The sequence below is a fragment of the Agrilus planipennis genome, unplaced genomic scaffold, assembly GCF_000699045.2.
Source record: "Agrilus planipennis isolate EAB-ADULT unplaced genomic scaffold, Apla_2.0 scaffold217, whole genome shotgun sequence".
NCBI lineage: Eukaryota > Metazoa > Arthropoda > Insecta > Coleoptera > Buprestidae > Agrilus > Agrilus planipennis.
Window position 1 is genome coordinate 132,795 of NW_020438944.1, and position 15,850 is coordinate 148,644.

The 15,850-nt window shown below is 36.1% G+C and overlaps 1 protein-coding gene and 1 long non-coding RNA gene across 2 annotated transcripts; one reads left to right on the forward strand and one right to left on the reverse strand.

Annotated features, from left to right (window-relative positions):
- The first annotated feature begins 777 nt into the window (after nucleotides 1-777).
- LOC112904503 lies at nucleotides 778-3,323 on the forward strand. Its single transcript, XM_025974635.1, has 2 exons — nucleotides 778-982; nucleotides 1,028-3,323. Exons 1-2 carry the CDS (start codon nucleotides 778-780, stop codon nucleotides 2,125-2,127), a joined length of 1,305 nt encoding a protein of 434 aa, XP_025830420.1. The 3' UTR covers nucleotides 2,128-3,323.
- A 19-nt stretch (nucleotides 3,324-3,342) lies between these two features.
- LOC112904508 lies at nucleotides 3,343-3,823 on the reverse strand. The gene is made up of 2 exons (XR_003231143.1): nucleotides 3,734-3,823; nucleotides 3,343-3,668 (listed from the first exon to the last, which is right to left on the reverse strand). It is a non-coding gene; the product is annotated as an uncharacterized LOC112904508 (long non-coding RNA).
- Nucleotides 3,824-15,850: the final 12,027 nt, after the last annotated feature.

A 15,850-nucleotide genomic window follows, 5' to 3' on the forward strand; every position in this document is an offset into this window, starting at 1 on the left:
AGGCAGTAATATTCCACAGATAATCTTTCATTCTCTTCTGTCTTCATTTCGTCCGTCTCAACTTTCTCACCCGAACCACCACCCACCCATTCCCACGATTCCTGAAAGCAGGCTGAAGAGGGCCTTCCGCCCTACCTTCCGCCATAGCCCGGAGGGACTGCCCGCCCACCAGCATTACTGGCTGGTTTTTTCCACAGAAGGTCGAAGTCTACTAGCAACCGCAGTAGCATACACCACGCTCCTTAGCTGTTTGAATCGTTCACTTGCCAGTCCGTGCATTGAATCGACTACACCAGCGACTCTTCGTTCGTATACGCCCATAATCGTTCTCGAGTCGGTCCGTGTAATCACACGACTACACCAGCGACTCTTTTAGACCAGGCCCGTCGTCATCGTACGAGCTCGAACCACTAGAGCTCGCACTTGTTAGTTCTTCAAGTCTACAAGACATTGCCCAGCCGTTTTTAGGTAAGTTTTATTTAATTTATTATAACTAACCAACAGTTCTTTGGGACGGAGTACGCAAAGTCATTCTGAACTCTCCCCCCACCCCCACGTATTCACTTTAACAACCAACCTATCATTTCCTTACTTCTAAAAAATACACTACGTCCCATACGAGTAGGTTAGCTCCGTCCGCTAGCCATTGCGAAATGGCTACCCCCAAGAGCCCCGCACTCTTGGAGGGACTTTCCTTCGCGGAAATGATGTCCATGGCGAGCGAGCTGCAGTCTAATATAGAGTTCGCATCGAGCAGTCGAGCCGATCGGTTGTGCGATGTCGGAAAGCCAGCGAATAGCCACGCCTACCGAGGCGAGTTTACGCGAACGGCGACGGAAGCGGTCGACATCGACAGTCAGTGTAAGTGTCGCGAGTGAGTCGAGTGACGTTGAGAGTACGTCGAAAACAAAAAAGCGCGAGAAAGGAAAGAAGAATATTGCGTGGTGTGATGACGTTTCGGACGCCGAAAGCGGAGATAAGGGTAAGTCCCAACGCGAATTTAATGGCGAGGAAACCCGTTTTGTAGGTAATCAACCGGAAGACGAGATGTCAGCTAACGCCCGGAGATTCTACAAAATAGTTAGGGGTTTGGTTCCGATGAAGTCGGAAACAATTAGGGTTTCGGATAGGAAAATAATCAGGGAAAACGCCGACCTACTTATGGAAAACGTGGTCCAGATGGCGGGTGTTATCAAGGAACTGCGGCACACCATAAAGAAAAAGGAAGAAGAACTGAGGGACGCAACGGAGAAAGCTGCAAAAACTGTAAGTACGCCAGTTTTTTCGTATGCGGATAGGTTGAAAGTAGGAAAAAATACTGTCAATAATGTTAGGGTTAATGAAAACTCTTTTCCGGTTAGGATAGAATCAAAAACCGCGGGAAAAAGTGCTGAATTTGTTAAAAATATTGTAATGCGTACCGTCGATCCCATTAAAAACAACATCGCGGTTAAAAACGTTAGGTCAACGAAATCAGGTGATTTGGTTGTAGACTGCGCAAGAAAGGAAGACGCAGAGAAAATTAAAAAGTCCTTGCTTATCAAGGCAAAGGATGACGTCGAGGTTAGGGAAATTAAAAAAAGGTGGCCCAGGGTTAGAATAGATAGGATTAGCAAAGAACTAAACGCGAAAGATTTACATGAGACTATTTTAGGGCATAACGATTTTATCGGTACATTTTGCGGAAACGATGTAGATAAATTTAAAACTAATTTTAAACAGTTGGCTGTGTTTGAAAGCAAAAACAGCAAAGATACTTACAGCGCTATATTCGAAGTTAACCCTATTTTAAGGAAAGAGATACTAGATAGGCCAATTTATTTAAATTGGCAACGTGTATTTGCTAGGGACCATTTTTCTATATTACAGTGCTTCCAATGTTACGACTTTGGGCACTTGTCAAAAAATTGTAAAGTTAAAGAACAGATATGCGGTAAATGCGGCGGCAAACATAGCTTTAAGGATTGTAAATCGAAAAATACTTCGTGCATTGTTTGTGTTAGGTCAAATAAGGATAAGAAACATGCGCCGGTTAATGTAGACCACGACGCAAAAAGCCAGTCTTGCCCGACGATGAACCGGATAAAAAATGCCATTTTATCCAACATCGACTTTTATGGACAATAATAGCCATAAAAATAACCCCGACGCGAATTTCGTTTTAAATTTTGGTCAAATTAATTTAGGAAAGGGCAAGGCGGCTACTAGCAATCTTCTGAAAGTTATTTTAGATAAAAAGTTGGACATTTGTTTTGTGCAAGAGCCTACAGTCAATAAATCGCGTATTGTTGGTTTTTCTAAGAATAATCTTATTATTTCAAAGTCGAGTAATATTCCAAAAGTTGCAATCATTGTAAGCAACACAAATATTGCAAGTTTATTTTTAGAAAGTGTTTCTTGCGAAAACATAATTGTAGTTGAAATTACTGTAAACGGCAACATTTTCGTTCTCGTCAACGTCTATTTACCACCCGCCGGCGCTAACGTCGACGAAAACCAGTTTCTGCAACGACTTGTTCACGTTATCTCGAAGCTTGACCGAACGAAACCTGTTGTTGTTGCAGGCGATTTTAATGCGAAAAATTATGTTTGGGGTAGTCCAATAAATGACAATAGAGGAACAAATATTTTAGAAATTTTCGAAAATAACAATTTATTTGTTGTAAATAATAATATTGAACCGACTTTTGTTGGACATCGCGGATCAAGTTTCGTCGATATAACTTTTGCTAATTTTGAAGCAATAAAAGTAATAAAAAATTGGCACTTATCGGACGAAGAAACACTTTCTGATCACAAATTAATCACCTGGCAAATTTCATTCGTAAAAAACGAAACAGAATTGATTGACCGTAGGTTTTGCAATAAAAAAGCAAATTGGGGTATTTTTTCGGAGAAATTTAGGGAAAACATAGGAAACGTAGTACTAATCGACGAAAACAATGTTTCAGAACGCGCTAATTTTTTAAATGACTGCATAGTAGAAGCTTGTGAGGCGTCAATGCCGCCTAAAAAATCTTTTAGGAATAGTGTACCGTGGTGGACTAAGGAACTTACTGAAAAAAGAATAGAATCGCGAAGACTTCGTCGCTCCTTTCAACGTGAAAAAAACGACGCGATTAGATTAAATAAACGAGCTGAATACAACCGCGCATTTCGTGAATATAAAGATCTTTTGGTCAAAACAAGGGGCGATAAATTTAAAGATTTTTGCACTCGTAATTCCGAAAAAGATCCTTGGGGAACCGCCTATAAAGTTATTCGCGGGAAAAATTCAAATCGGATTAGTTTTCAAAATTTAAAACTTCCCGACGGCACTTTTACTAAAGATAGCACAGACANATATTTAATTTTTATTTTTTCTCTAGAGTAAATATTTAAAAAATACTCAAGTCGAAGCAACTTCACACACTAGATGACCACGCTCATGGTCAATGGCAATGGCAACTAAGTTGTCTATAGAAACTTAGCCAATACAAGTCATGCGACCAAACACGGCATGGATTTGGTTTTCTACTTGGTAGCCTGCAGTCACTTGTCATGATTTTGGTCCTAAATGCGTGAGGTACTTTGCCTTTATGTACGGTCAGCTTAAAAAATGGTTTGCCACCCTAAGGTCGAATGTCATGTAGATTAAAAGACAACGTTAGTTTCGCTTGCAGATCGATCTGAAAACTTTTATAGGTAGTATGAACCATGTTAAAATTTTCACACTACTACTCTACTCAATTACTACTTTTTAGGCCGTCCGTAACACACCTAGCGGGGGCGCGTCCTAATAATTAGCCTAGGGCGGTCAGAACTCTTGATCAGTCGCTGTCCAGAAAGCATGTTAAAACTCATTTCTTGCAAATGCAAAAAAGGATGTCAGAAAGCTTGTGGATGCAGAAAGGCTGGGTTAATCTGTTTTATTAAATGCACGAATTGTAGCGGTACCTGTGGTAACTCGCAAGTTCCATCGCCAGATAGTGATGATGAAGAAGAAACGGAGACTATAATTGAGCAAGTATTTGATCAAATCGAGAATGAAGAGGATGGCGATGAAATGAGCTTTTTTGGCCAAAATGCGTGTTGAAGTACATTTTGCGGCGCTCGTACGCCTAAACTATTGACTTTATGACAAAAAGCTACATACATAAATTGTAGGTAATTGCCTCTAGTTTCATTTTGTATATAACTGTTTTTATCGTAAAATGAGTCGGAAAGGAGATATTGTCAAAAATCTGATTTTTGGCGCCATTTTTCCCATATGGCTGCGCGAATACGAGGTGGCAAAGTCGAAATTCGGAAAGAGCGCATCAAAATCTATAAAATTACCAATTTTCAAAACTCCCGCAAAACTTTCCAGGTAACCACTATTTTTCGAACCAAATGACTGCACTACGTACGCAGTCGACGATATTTATGACATTGAAAGACTGTGCGATCTATATAAATCAGCAAAGTTTGTCATTGTAGGTGATTATAATTATCCAAGGCTCCGCGGATACTGTGATAAAAATTTTGAATTTAATGATTCTCTTTTATCTGTGAACATTCGGCAACACAATCAAATTGTTATTTGTTCAGGAAATATTCTCGATCTTGTTCTCTCGGATTACGAATACATTTCTGTCGAAACTGCACTTGATCCTTTCCTTCCAATAGATAAGTTTCATACACCACTTACTTTTCAAATCGCAAAACCTAACTCGATTGATCATGATCAATGTAATTCAAATTTTTTCTTTAATTTTAAGCGTGGTAATTTTCACAATATTATTTTTGAGTTGAACAATGTTAACTGATCTGAATTTTTTCATGATAATGATGTAAATGTTAATGTTGCGGATTTTGTGCGGATTTTTACTATACTTCCTCATTGACAAGTACATTCCACGACGTCGCGAGAGGAAGAAAACTTACCCTCCATGGTACTCAGATTACATTCATTAGAATGATACACAAAAAAAAACCAACATCGACTTTTCAAACAGACTCGATTATCTAGTCATTATAAAGAATTTTCGAAACTTTGTTCCGCGTGCAAACTACTACAAAACGAAAACAAATTGTCATACTTTTCTAATCGCGAAGAATCTATACCATATAATCCTAAAGCTTTTTGGAATCACATTAGCTCTACGACTGATTATACGGACATTCTCAGCACTGTTTATCTAGATTCAGAAGTATCTAGCAACTCAGAAGATATTGCGAACCTCTTTGCTGCTCAATTTCAATCGAGCTATAATCATGCCAACGTCGGTCATGCAAATATTCACGAAAACTCTCCTAGCGATTCAACCTCGACTTTTTCATTAAATCAAATTGAAATATCACTGAGTGAGGTTTTTGACGAAATTGCTGAGCTTGATGTCAGGAAGGGTGCCGGACCGGACTTGATTCCAAACATGTTTTTCATTAATTGTAAATATGCCTTATCACGCCCGTTACACATACTTTTCAACAAATTTTTAAAATCTGGAATCTTTCCTGATACTTAGAAGCAGAGTAAAATCGTCCCAATTTTTAAAAGTGGAGACAAGTCAGACGCTTCGAACTATCGTCCTATCTCTATTCTTAATTCAATTCCAAAGTTGTTCGAAAAAATTGTTACACGATATATTAGTATTACTTTTAGAAATATGATTTGCGATAAACAGCATGGATTTATTGATAAGCGTTCGACATGTACAAACCTAGTTATTATGAAAAAGCATATTACGGACGCCCTGGAGAAGCGCGGGCAAATAGATGCAGTCTATACAGACTTCTTCAAGGCGTTCGTATCACACGATACACGATTTTCAGTAGAACCAGGAATTTTAAATGACGTCATTACTTTAATGAATAAGAAGTCATCCCAGATGAAACAAATAGAAAAATTATGTATTTTGTCATTTGATGAGATATATCTCTCAAACAGAATAGATATAGACAAAAAAGNTACGCAAACTTCAATTGGAAAGAAAACGTAAACAAACTTCTTTGTTTACAACGGCTTGCAGCTTATTTGGTTAGACTTTTGTGAATTTGTGATTAATATTATAAAAAAATGAAGTTTAAATGTGCAGTGTCTACATGCAAGAATGTGTACAGTAATGTAGCTGGAAATGAATTTAGTTTTTTCCGAATACCGACAGGAGAAAGGTACGTTTTGAAAAATAGTGTCTAATGCCCATTGAATTGTTCATCATTGTTAATATTGTCAAGCAAGGAGACGCTGTGTCATATTTATTGTAAATTGTACTTTACAACAAATTACTATTAGTTTAGTTTTCCCGAAAAGCTAATAGATGTTTGTGTAATTTGCAGAGGAGCATTGTGGTTAAAAAAAATTGGAAGAGTGGATTTATTAGATGGCTCCTACAAAAATGCAAGAGTTTGTGGTGCCCATTTTGAAGACGGATTCTTTAAAAATATCAAAAAGAACCGCCTAACTTCTGAAGCCTTTCCGTCGTTGTATCTAGGTAAACACTCTGCTATTTTTTAATGTGTATTAAATCAGTAATACATATCACATTTATATATTTATCCTTTAACTCAACATTGTTTATTTTGTATCATGTGATTTGCAGACACCAGAACTGCTGCTGAAGAAGGAATTGTAGGTAATAGTAGCAAGCATGTGGGTCCACTACAAGGTAAGACTTTGTGGACAATATTGATATTATTTGTGTAATTGAAATTGTTTTGTTAACAGAAAGTGCAGCAGCAAATATAATAAAAGAAAAAGTACCCTACGCAGAACCAGGCAGCTCAAAAGTTGACAAAGGTAAATTGAATTGTTTACTTACCTAATTCCTTGTGATTGTATCATTATCTAATGAACATATTAGATTTAGGTCATGTGGCTTCACAAACCCCCCAAAAGCTGTCTGCCTTGACACCAAGGAAGAGGAAGCTTATAAAGAAGACAAAGTTTCTTCAAAAATCACTGACAGATATTCAACAGAAAACATTTGACGAAGAAGATGTAATAAACTTTTGTAAAGAAAATTGCAATGAAGGAACGGTAAATTTCATTAAAATGCAGTTATAGTTGGGAAAACGACACCCACAAGGATTTAGATACACAAACGAATTTAAGCAGTTTGCACTAAATATTTATTTCCTTGGGCCGAAAGTTTATCGCAGTTTAGCGAAAACTTTTTATTTGCCGTCTAAATCAACTCTTTGCAAAATCACCAGCAAATGGGAAGTGACACCAGCACTGAATGACTTTATTTTTAGTGTTGTAAAAAGTAAAGTTGATACAATGACGAATTTGGCAAAGGACTGTGTACTTTGTGCTGATGAAGTTAGTTTGAAAACAAATTTATTTTATAACACAAGTAAGGACAGAATTGTAGGATTCCATTGTACAAATGCACAAAGACAATACATGCCTGCAAATAGTGCTTTACTGTTAATGATAAGGGGGATACATGTGAATTGGAAACAGCCGATTGCATATTTCTTAATTAACGATTCTTGTCCAGTGGATGACTTGCATAAAATTATTGAAACTTCTATTGTAAAACTGCAAAACATTGGATTAAATGTAGCAGCATTTATTACAGATCAAGGATTAAATTTTATTAAATTATCCACTAAGTTAGGTGTAAGTCCTGAAGAAACCTGTTTTAAAATTAACGGTCAGACAATTTTTTATTTATTTGACACTCCTCATTTATTAAAATCAACAAGAAACCAATTTTTCGATAAAACGTTCTCTATAGAGGAAGGCAACACAAATAAAGCATTTCTGGAACACTTTTTTACTAGAGACAAACAACAAACGTTTCGATTGGCACCTAAATTAACAGATAGCCACATACATCCCAACAACTTCGAGCGGATGAAAGTAAAATTAGCAGCTCAAGTTATGAGTAGTACTGTGGCTGCTAGTTTAAACACATACATTGCACTAAATGAACTTCCTGCAACAGCGATGGCAACTGCAGTGTTTATTTCTAAAATTGACAAACTGTTCGACCTTTTGAATTCTTACACTTTTAACGCCCGCAAAACGATGAATAAACCCCTCACAGGTGCTGAACATCAACTAACTTTCCTCCATGAGATGCTACATTTTTTTCAAGAATATGAGGGTTTACAAAAACGAAAAAAATGTCACCAACATGATGAGATTTATAAAGGGATGGCAAATTACTATCCGCAGTATTCTGTCTCTGTGGGATACATTAAAATCGAAGAAATCGTTCTTATGTGTAATATGACAACACAGCGGAAATGCATTCAATTTACTCGATCATTTAAAAAGTTATTTTGTTTAAATTATTTTAATTATGTTGATGGATGCAATTGTATTGACGATTTAGATGATATTTTAAGTAACATAGATGTAAGTAGTTCTAAGTGTAAGGTAGTTGTAAGTGCAGAATCCCCTAAAACACATTTTTTTGACTTAAAAGATCCGGACTATTACAAACTAAATTTACCATTACACAATGCTGTAACGTATGTCAGTGGGTATTTTTTAAAAAAATGTTTTGAAAAACATACATGTCATTTGTGCGTGACAACGTTATTGGAAGACAACTTAGCTTCAAGTAATATATATACAAATTTTAGGGTTTTTGATGATACAAGTACTTCCAATTTTGGTAAGTTAATTGTTCCTAAGGAACAATTTGTAGAATATATCAAGCAGTTGGACACGTTGTTTTGTAAGGAGTTTTCTTCCATTTCTGTTGGTGACCATATTGGACAATTATTAAAAGAAAAATTATCAACAATTCCCTACCATTTTGCATGTCCACATTTTCCTACTGATTATTTCTTGTCATTTTTTGTGAGGGTGCGGATCTTTTTTGCTCTAAAATTTATTAATCAAGATTTTAAAAGGCAAAAAAATGTAAAAAAAAGTAAAAAAGTTATTACTGTTCAACATTTGTAAATAAATTCTTTCTTTGTAATTCTTTTTATTTTTCAATAATAGAACAAAGAACAACGCCTGGAAACCTGGAATGTATATGCGACTGAACTGAAACTTAGTATTTTTAATTTTGTTAGTAGTTAATCATAACCAGATTAAATTAAACGAAATATTTAAGATTCAGTGTTAAATTACAAAATAAATTTAAATTCTCACTCGACAAAACGCAAGATTATCGAGAGAGTTAGTATTTATAACAAAGTAACTGTCGATTGTTTCCAGTTGAGATGGAAAGAAAATTTTTACTTTAATTTTGGTTATTTTATAATTATTAACACTTACTTTTTATATGCATAGTTCTGTTCGAAACATATTAAAGTTATTCCCACGATCCCAACTCTAGTATGTACTTAGATCCCATCTCTAATTAGGAATGCGCAGTAACTTGCGCGAAGTTCATTTAAAATCAAAAACATCAAAGTACCGCTGCGAAGTGAAACTACTGTATAGAGTTTATACTGTGATAATAGGTAACATGCAGGCATCAGCATTCGGTTAGCGTACGGGCAGGGTTTATGATATATTGTGAGCGTGTACTTTAGGTATCAGTGTAACGGAAAATTGTGTTCGCCGAATTAGTTATGGCGGATAGCGAAGCTGGGCCCTCCGGCGCAAGTAGAAACAAAGGGGCTAAAAGACGATACTATTTTAATGCAGCATCAGATGAAAAAGAGTTGGATAGAGTTCTTTTTGAGTCAGATGATGAGGATTTCTTAGATGACGAATTGAGGGCGATGGATTCCGATGATGACAATATTCCGGAGGGTGAATTATCCGACCACAGTGAGGTGGAGACGTCGGAAGAAGTTGTGAGTGGTCCTCATCATTCTGAAAACAGTGGAGACCCTGGACAACAACCATTATCTGCCGCGACATCTATCGCACCTGTTACAGGTGCTAAACGAGCCAAACTAGCGCAACCCCAAACCTTGTGCTGGTCTGCGGATACGTCCAAGATGCAAAAAATTAACTTTACTAGACATATGGAATTTATTGTTGTGCCAGACGGTAACATACAGTTTATTTTATTTTTTTGATTGGGCTATATTTCAAGCTTTGTAATTTTTGCAGATAAAAGCCCGATCGATTTCTTCAATACTTTGGTGGATGAGAATTTTTACAGGTTAATTGCAGAAGAAACCAATAGGTATGCGGAGGAAATTTATCTTGCTTCGTTAATGTCACCATCGGCGCGAATTACTCGCTGGCGCGAAGTTACCATCGATGAATTACGCGTTTCCTTTGGCATATTTTTGCATATGGGAACTATAGCTACCAATCGTCTGCAAGATTATTGGAAGACGTCAAGGCTATTTGGCATTCCTTTCTTTGCAAAATCTATGAGCAGAGATAGATTTCTATTGATAATGAGGTAAACTGTTGCATTTATTTTGTATTCTTTTCTTATAAATGTATCTCAGATGCCTTCATTTCGCTCGTAATCCTGGAGAGGACGATCGCCAGCCTGAAGACCATCTATTTAAAATTAAACCCCTAATTGTTTATTTTAATAATAAAATGGAAGAGATCTATTACACTGATAAGAATCTCTCGCTAGACGAGTCGATGATCCTATGGCGTGGAAGACTGTCTTTCCGTCAATACATAAAAAATAAGAGACATAAGTATGGGATAAAATTATATGTATTGACAGAACCTGACGGTACCATTTTAAAGTTTGCTGTTTACACTGATGTTGGCCAAGCAGTTTACATGGATAGCTATTATAATAGTTACGACCTTGCCACCAAATTGCTGCGTCGCCAAACTTATTGTACTTACTTATTGTTATTCCAGTTGAGGTGAAAACGCAGAAACTAAAAAAAGGAGAAACTGTGTTTCGATGCAGTGGGGAAGGGGTGTTGATTGGAAAATGGCGGGACAAGCGGGACGTCTGTTACATTTCTACAGTGTAAAAACGAAACGGTAATATATCGTGACAAGTTGGATCGAGAGAGAGAAAAACCTAAACCGGTTTATCAGTACAATAAATGTATGGGGGTGTTGATAGGCAGGATCAGCTGTTGTTCTACTATCCATGTGAGTGAAAATCCCTCAGGTGGTATAAGAAAGTAGGATTACACATTTTCCAAATGCTGCTAATCAATTCGTATATTTTATTCAAAAAATATACGAAATCCAAAATGTCAATTTATAACTTTAGGTTGAGTGTAATTAACAGCTTAGTTCCTGAAAAGCCGTCTCCACCAATTAGCATCAAAGATAAAACACATACCCCACAAAAAAACGCTATAGGGGCTAATGGAAGAGTGCTATCTAGGCGATGTCAGTGGTGCTACAACCAACACAAGAAAAGGAAGGAGACAACCTTTCACTGCGCAGGGTGTGAGAATAAGCCATACTTATGTGTGGGCAATTGTTTTATGAATTACCATAACGATCTATAAACATATGTTAAATTCCAAAAAAAAATTATTTTATCAAAAAATATAAATATATTCATCAAAATTTGTTTCCTTACCTGCTGAAATTCCATAAAAACCAACAGTAACGCATTTTTTACGTGACGGAGAAAACCGTCATCAGCACTGCGCATTATATTTCGGGGACCAGTGCGAGTGACGGTTTTTACCGTCAATGTTTATTTCATCCTAATTTTTGGTAAATTACTTTCATGAGGCCATTATGAGATATTTTGAGCGAAAATTATAAACAAATTAAGAAAAAACATATATTAGCCACGGATGCCCACATCAATTTTGTGTGCAACAGCGAATGTGTTAAAAGATAGATCGCAATTTGTTCAGATTGACAATCACAAATCGAAAGTTATAAATGTCCCATCTGAAGTCCCACAAGGCTCTCATCTGGGCCGTCTCATGTTTAACTTTTTTATTAATGACCTACCGTTATGTCTCGAACATTCATCCATACTCTTGTATGCCGATGATGCTAAAATTTACAAAACCATTGATACTGTTGCCGATGTTGAAAATTTGCAAGATGATATTAGACATATGATCGAATGGTGTGATCTCAACTTGTTAGATCTTAATGTAAAAAAATAATCTCATTCACTAGAAAAAAGAACCCTACAGAGTACAATTATATGATGGGTAATGAGCATTTAAAAAAGCGTGTACATACTGTCAAAGACTTGGGTGTCCTTTTCGACGCCGGTCTATATTTCAATGATCATATTTATAACGTATCATCTAAAACCTTACGTATGTGGGGGTTTATTAGTAGAAATACTTCTGACTTTTCTCCTGTTATCATCTCTCTAACTCTTTACAAGACTCTTGCTCGCCCTATTCTCGAGTGTATTGCTAGGTTGTTTGGTCTCCATTTTCAAATGTACAAAATAAGATGATAGAAAAACCGCAGCATAAATTTTTGCGTTACGCTGCTTTTCGCATGGGCAACGCGATGTCGCGTGATAACCATGATTATTCTTCAATCTTAGATCAACTGAACTTACAAACTTTACTAAATAGAAGACTGACTTTTGATCTCTCTTTCTTATTTAAAATCATGAACAATCATCTCGACAGCTCTTTTCTAATATCTCAAATTTCATTTAGAGTCGGTGTCGCTAACACTAGAAATTCAGATCTATCGTATTTTACATTCCATATAGAAGGACAAACTTAGGCTTAAACGACACCTTCACTTGCTTAATGCGTTTGGGCAATAAAATAGCAATCGATGTTAACTTTTTCGATACCAATATAAAAAAAATTTTGCACTCACTGAAATATGTAAATAAATAAATAACTAAATAAATAAATCATTGGAACTGACGTTTTTGCCTCGACACTATTATTTATATAAAAGAAGGGAGAAGGTGAAGGTTAGTTTTACGACGAAAGTTGTACAACAGCCCACTTTCCTCTTTCTAATTAATTTNTCACTGAAATATGTAAATAAATAAATAACTAAATAAATAAATCATTGGAACTGACGTTTTTGCCTCGACACTATTATTTATATAAAAGAAGGGAGAAGGTGAAGGTTAGTTTTACGACGAAAGTTGTACAACAGCCCACTTTCCTCTTTCTAATTAATTTCGACCCACAACATAATGAGAGGATTTCGTCATCATCATCTCATCATCATTCGCTTCTACTACCTAATTCAATATATGTACGAAATGTTTGCAACGAAATAAATAAGGTGTTTTGGTTATTGTGAATAACGTAAACAAAGGTCGTTACCGTTATGGATTTATTAAATACATAATATTTCGCCTTAGCTCTCATTTTATCTCAGACTGTTTCAGCATAAACAGGGTTATTATTATTGTGGTATTCTGATGTATGTATGTGTATATATGTGTTAAGATAATGTACGAAAGAATGGTTAATGAAAGTTACGATTACGGTACAAGGATGTACAGGAGTACTGGTCGAGAGTAGAGAGGATGCGGACGTCTAGTGACGATTACTGATAGACGAATAAGTATATATTTTTGGTAACCGAGAGCTCACAAACACCACAATTGGCGACGAGGATAAAAGAAAAACGGAAAATTCAAGGGACTAATATCAAAGAGCCAGATAAAAGAGTCTAATTAACTCACTAATACATTTTGACAAATAGGAAGTTCCAATGAGTTAATTACTCATCAATACGAAGTTCCAATGAGTTAATTACTCATCAATACGTCCACAATAAGCACAGTGGAAAGTTCCAATGAGTTAATTACTCATCAATATGTCTACAAAAAAGCACAGTGGGAAGTTCCAATGAGTTAATTGCTCATCAATATGGGTGCAAAAAGTGCAGTGTTGACACAAAGCTAATATGGTTCAAAACGCATTTCGCAACCAATATGAAAAAAAGAGGAAAAACAATAAAATCGACAATAAAATTAATATCATCACAATTACGATATTCAAAGGGATGAAAATTAGAAAATGTTATATTTTCAGATCAGCCTAACAACTTTGAAGTGTCTCACGTACCAGTATTAGAAGCATTTGAGTGCGAAGTTGATCATAATTCCGTGGGTTCTCGATGGGAGAGATGGAAACGTGCACTAGAAATATACTTTCTAGCAACGAACACGGAGCAACCTAATAAGAAGAGAGCCACACTCTTGCATACCGGGGGTTTATCCTTGCAAGATATTTTCTTTAACATTCCATGAGCTTACGTTAATGAGAGTAGTGTTTACGAGAGACATGTTTTTAGATTAATGAAACAAGAACAAGGTGAAAAATTTGAAAAATTTTTAGTAAGGTTACGACGACAAAGTTCAAAATGTAAATTTACTGATGAAAATCAAAATCTTATTGATCAAATAACAGAGAAGTGCCTTTCTGCAGAATTAAGAAAGAAAATACTTTTATTAGGAGACACAGTAACAGTAGATAAATTAATAACTGAAGCAAATGCCCTTGAAACCGTTGAAAGACAATTAAACGATTTCAATGAAAAATCAAGTGGTGGTATAAATAGAGTCGAAGACAAAATGAAGAAATTTGGCACGGAAAAGCAAATCGCATGTAGTAGATGTGGTAGCACGAATCATAAAAGTGATAGTAGCCGATGTCCAGCCAAAGATAAAATCTGCAGTAAATGTGGCTACAGGGGGCATTTTCAAAAGCAATGCAGGACGAAGGCTAACAAACGTAAAAATAATACTCAGTTAAATCTAACAACTAACTATTATAAAAAATCCAAGGTTGGGTCAACTGACAAACCACATACTGCGATTGATTACATTTTCCATATAGACGATGACTCTATAATCAACTGCCAGTTAGGGGGAGTAACTGTACAGATGCTTATTGACTCAGGAAGTAAATGCAATATTATCAGCGATAAAACTTGGGAGCATCTTAAAAGGAGTAAGATTATAGTGTCAAATCAGCAGAAAGATCCGGATAAAACCTTACAAGCTTACGGGGCTAAGAACCTATTACAAATAATTGGATCATTTGAGGCAAGAATAACAATAGGAACTAATAACTCTGAAGCCACATTCTACGTCATACGCAATGGGTCGAGGAATCTGCTAGGAAAAGAAACGGCCATTCGTTTAAAAGTATTAAAGTTAGGATACAACGTTAATTTGGTGAGTGAATCTCCGTTTCCCAATTGGAGATTGTTATTGATAAAGCTATTAGACCAATTTGTCAACCGTATAGACGGGTACCTATCCCTCTAGAAAATAGAATAAACGATAAAATCGAGGAGCTAATAAAAATGGATATTATCGATCCTGTAAATCAGCCCTCATCCTGGGTTTCACCGATAGTATCTGTTTTAAAAGGTGATGGAGATGTTCGTATTTGTGTTGATATGCGGTGTGCGAACAAGGCAATCGCAAGGGAGAATCATCCATTGCCAACTTATTCCTAAATTTAGAAAAGCAAGGATGTTCTCTAAACTTGATATTAAAAATGAATTCCATCAAGTGGAAATTAAAGAGAATTGTAGAGAGATCACCACCTTTATTACAAGTAAGGGACTTTACCGTTATGAACGTCTCATGTTTGGCATTTCTTGCGCACCCGAACACTTCCAAAGAATCATGGAAATAATGTTGTTACCATGTGAAGGAGTGGTAAATTTCATCGATGTGCCCTAAATATAAAGGAGAAACCGATGAATTCAACTCGATTTGCATTCCGTAAACCTATAAAAAACATAATAATATGGAAGGTTATAAACACTGTCCGGCAATCTATTTTATTCGAAAGGGACCCGCAGCTAATGAACATTGGTAATTTTATTTTGTATTGTAAGAACAGCGAGAAGGTCACTGAAATATGTAAATAAATAAATAACTAAATAAATAAATCATTGGAACTGACGTTTTTGCCTCGACACTATTATTTATATAAAAGAAGGGAGAAGGTGTGAAATATGTTAGTCTTACGATGAAAGTTGTACAACAGGCCACTTCCCTGCCTCTCATTAATTTCGACCCGCAATATGAGAGGATTTATTAATTTT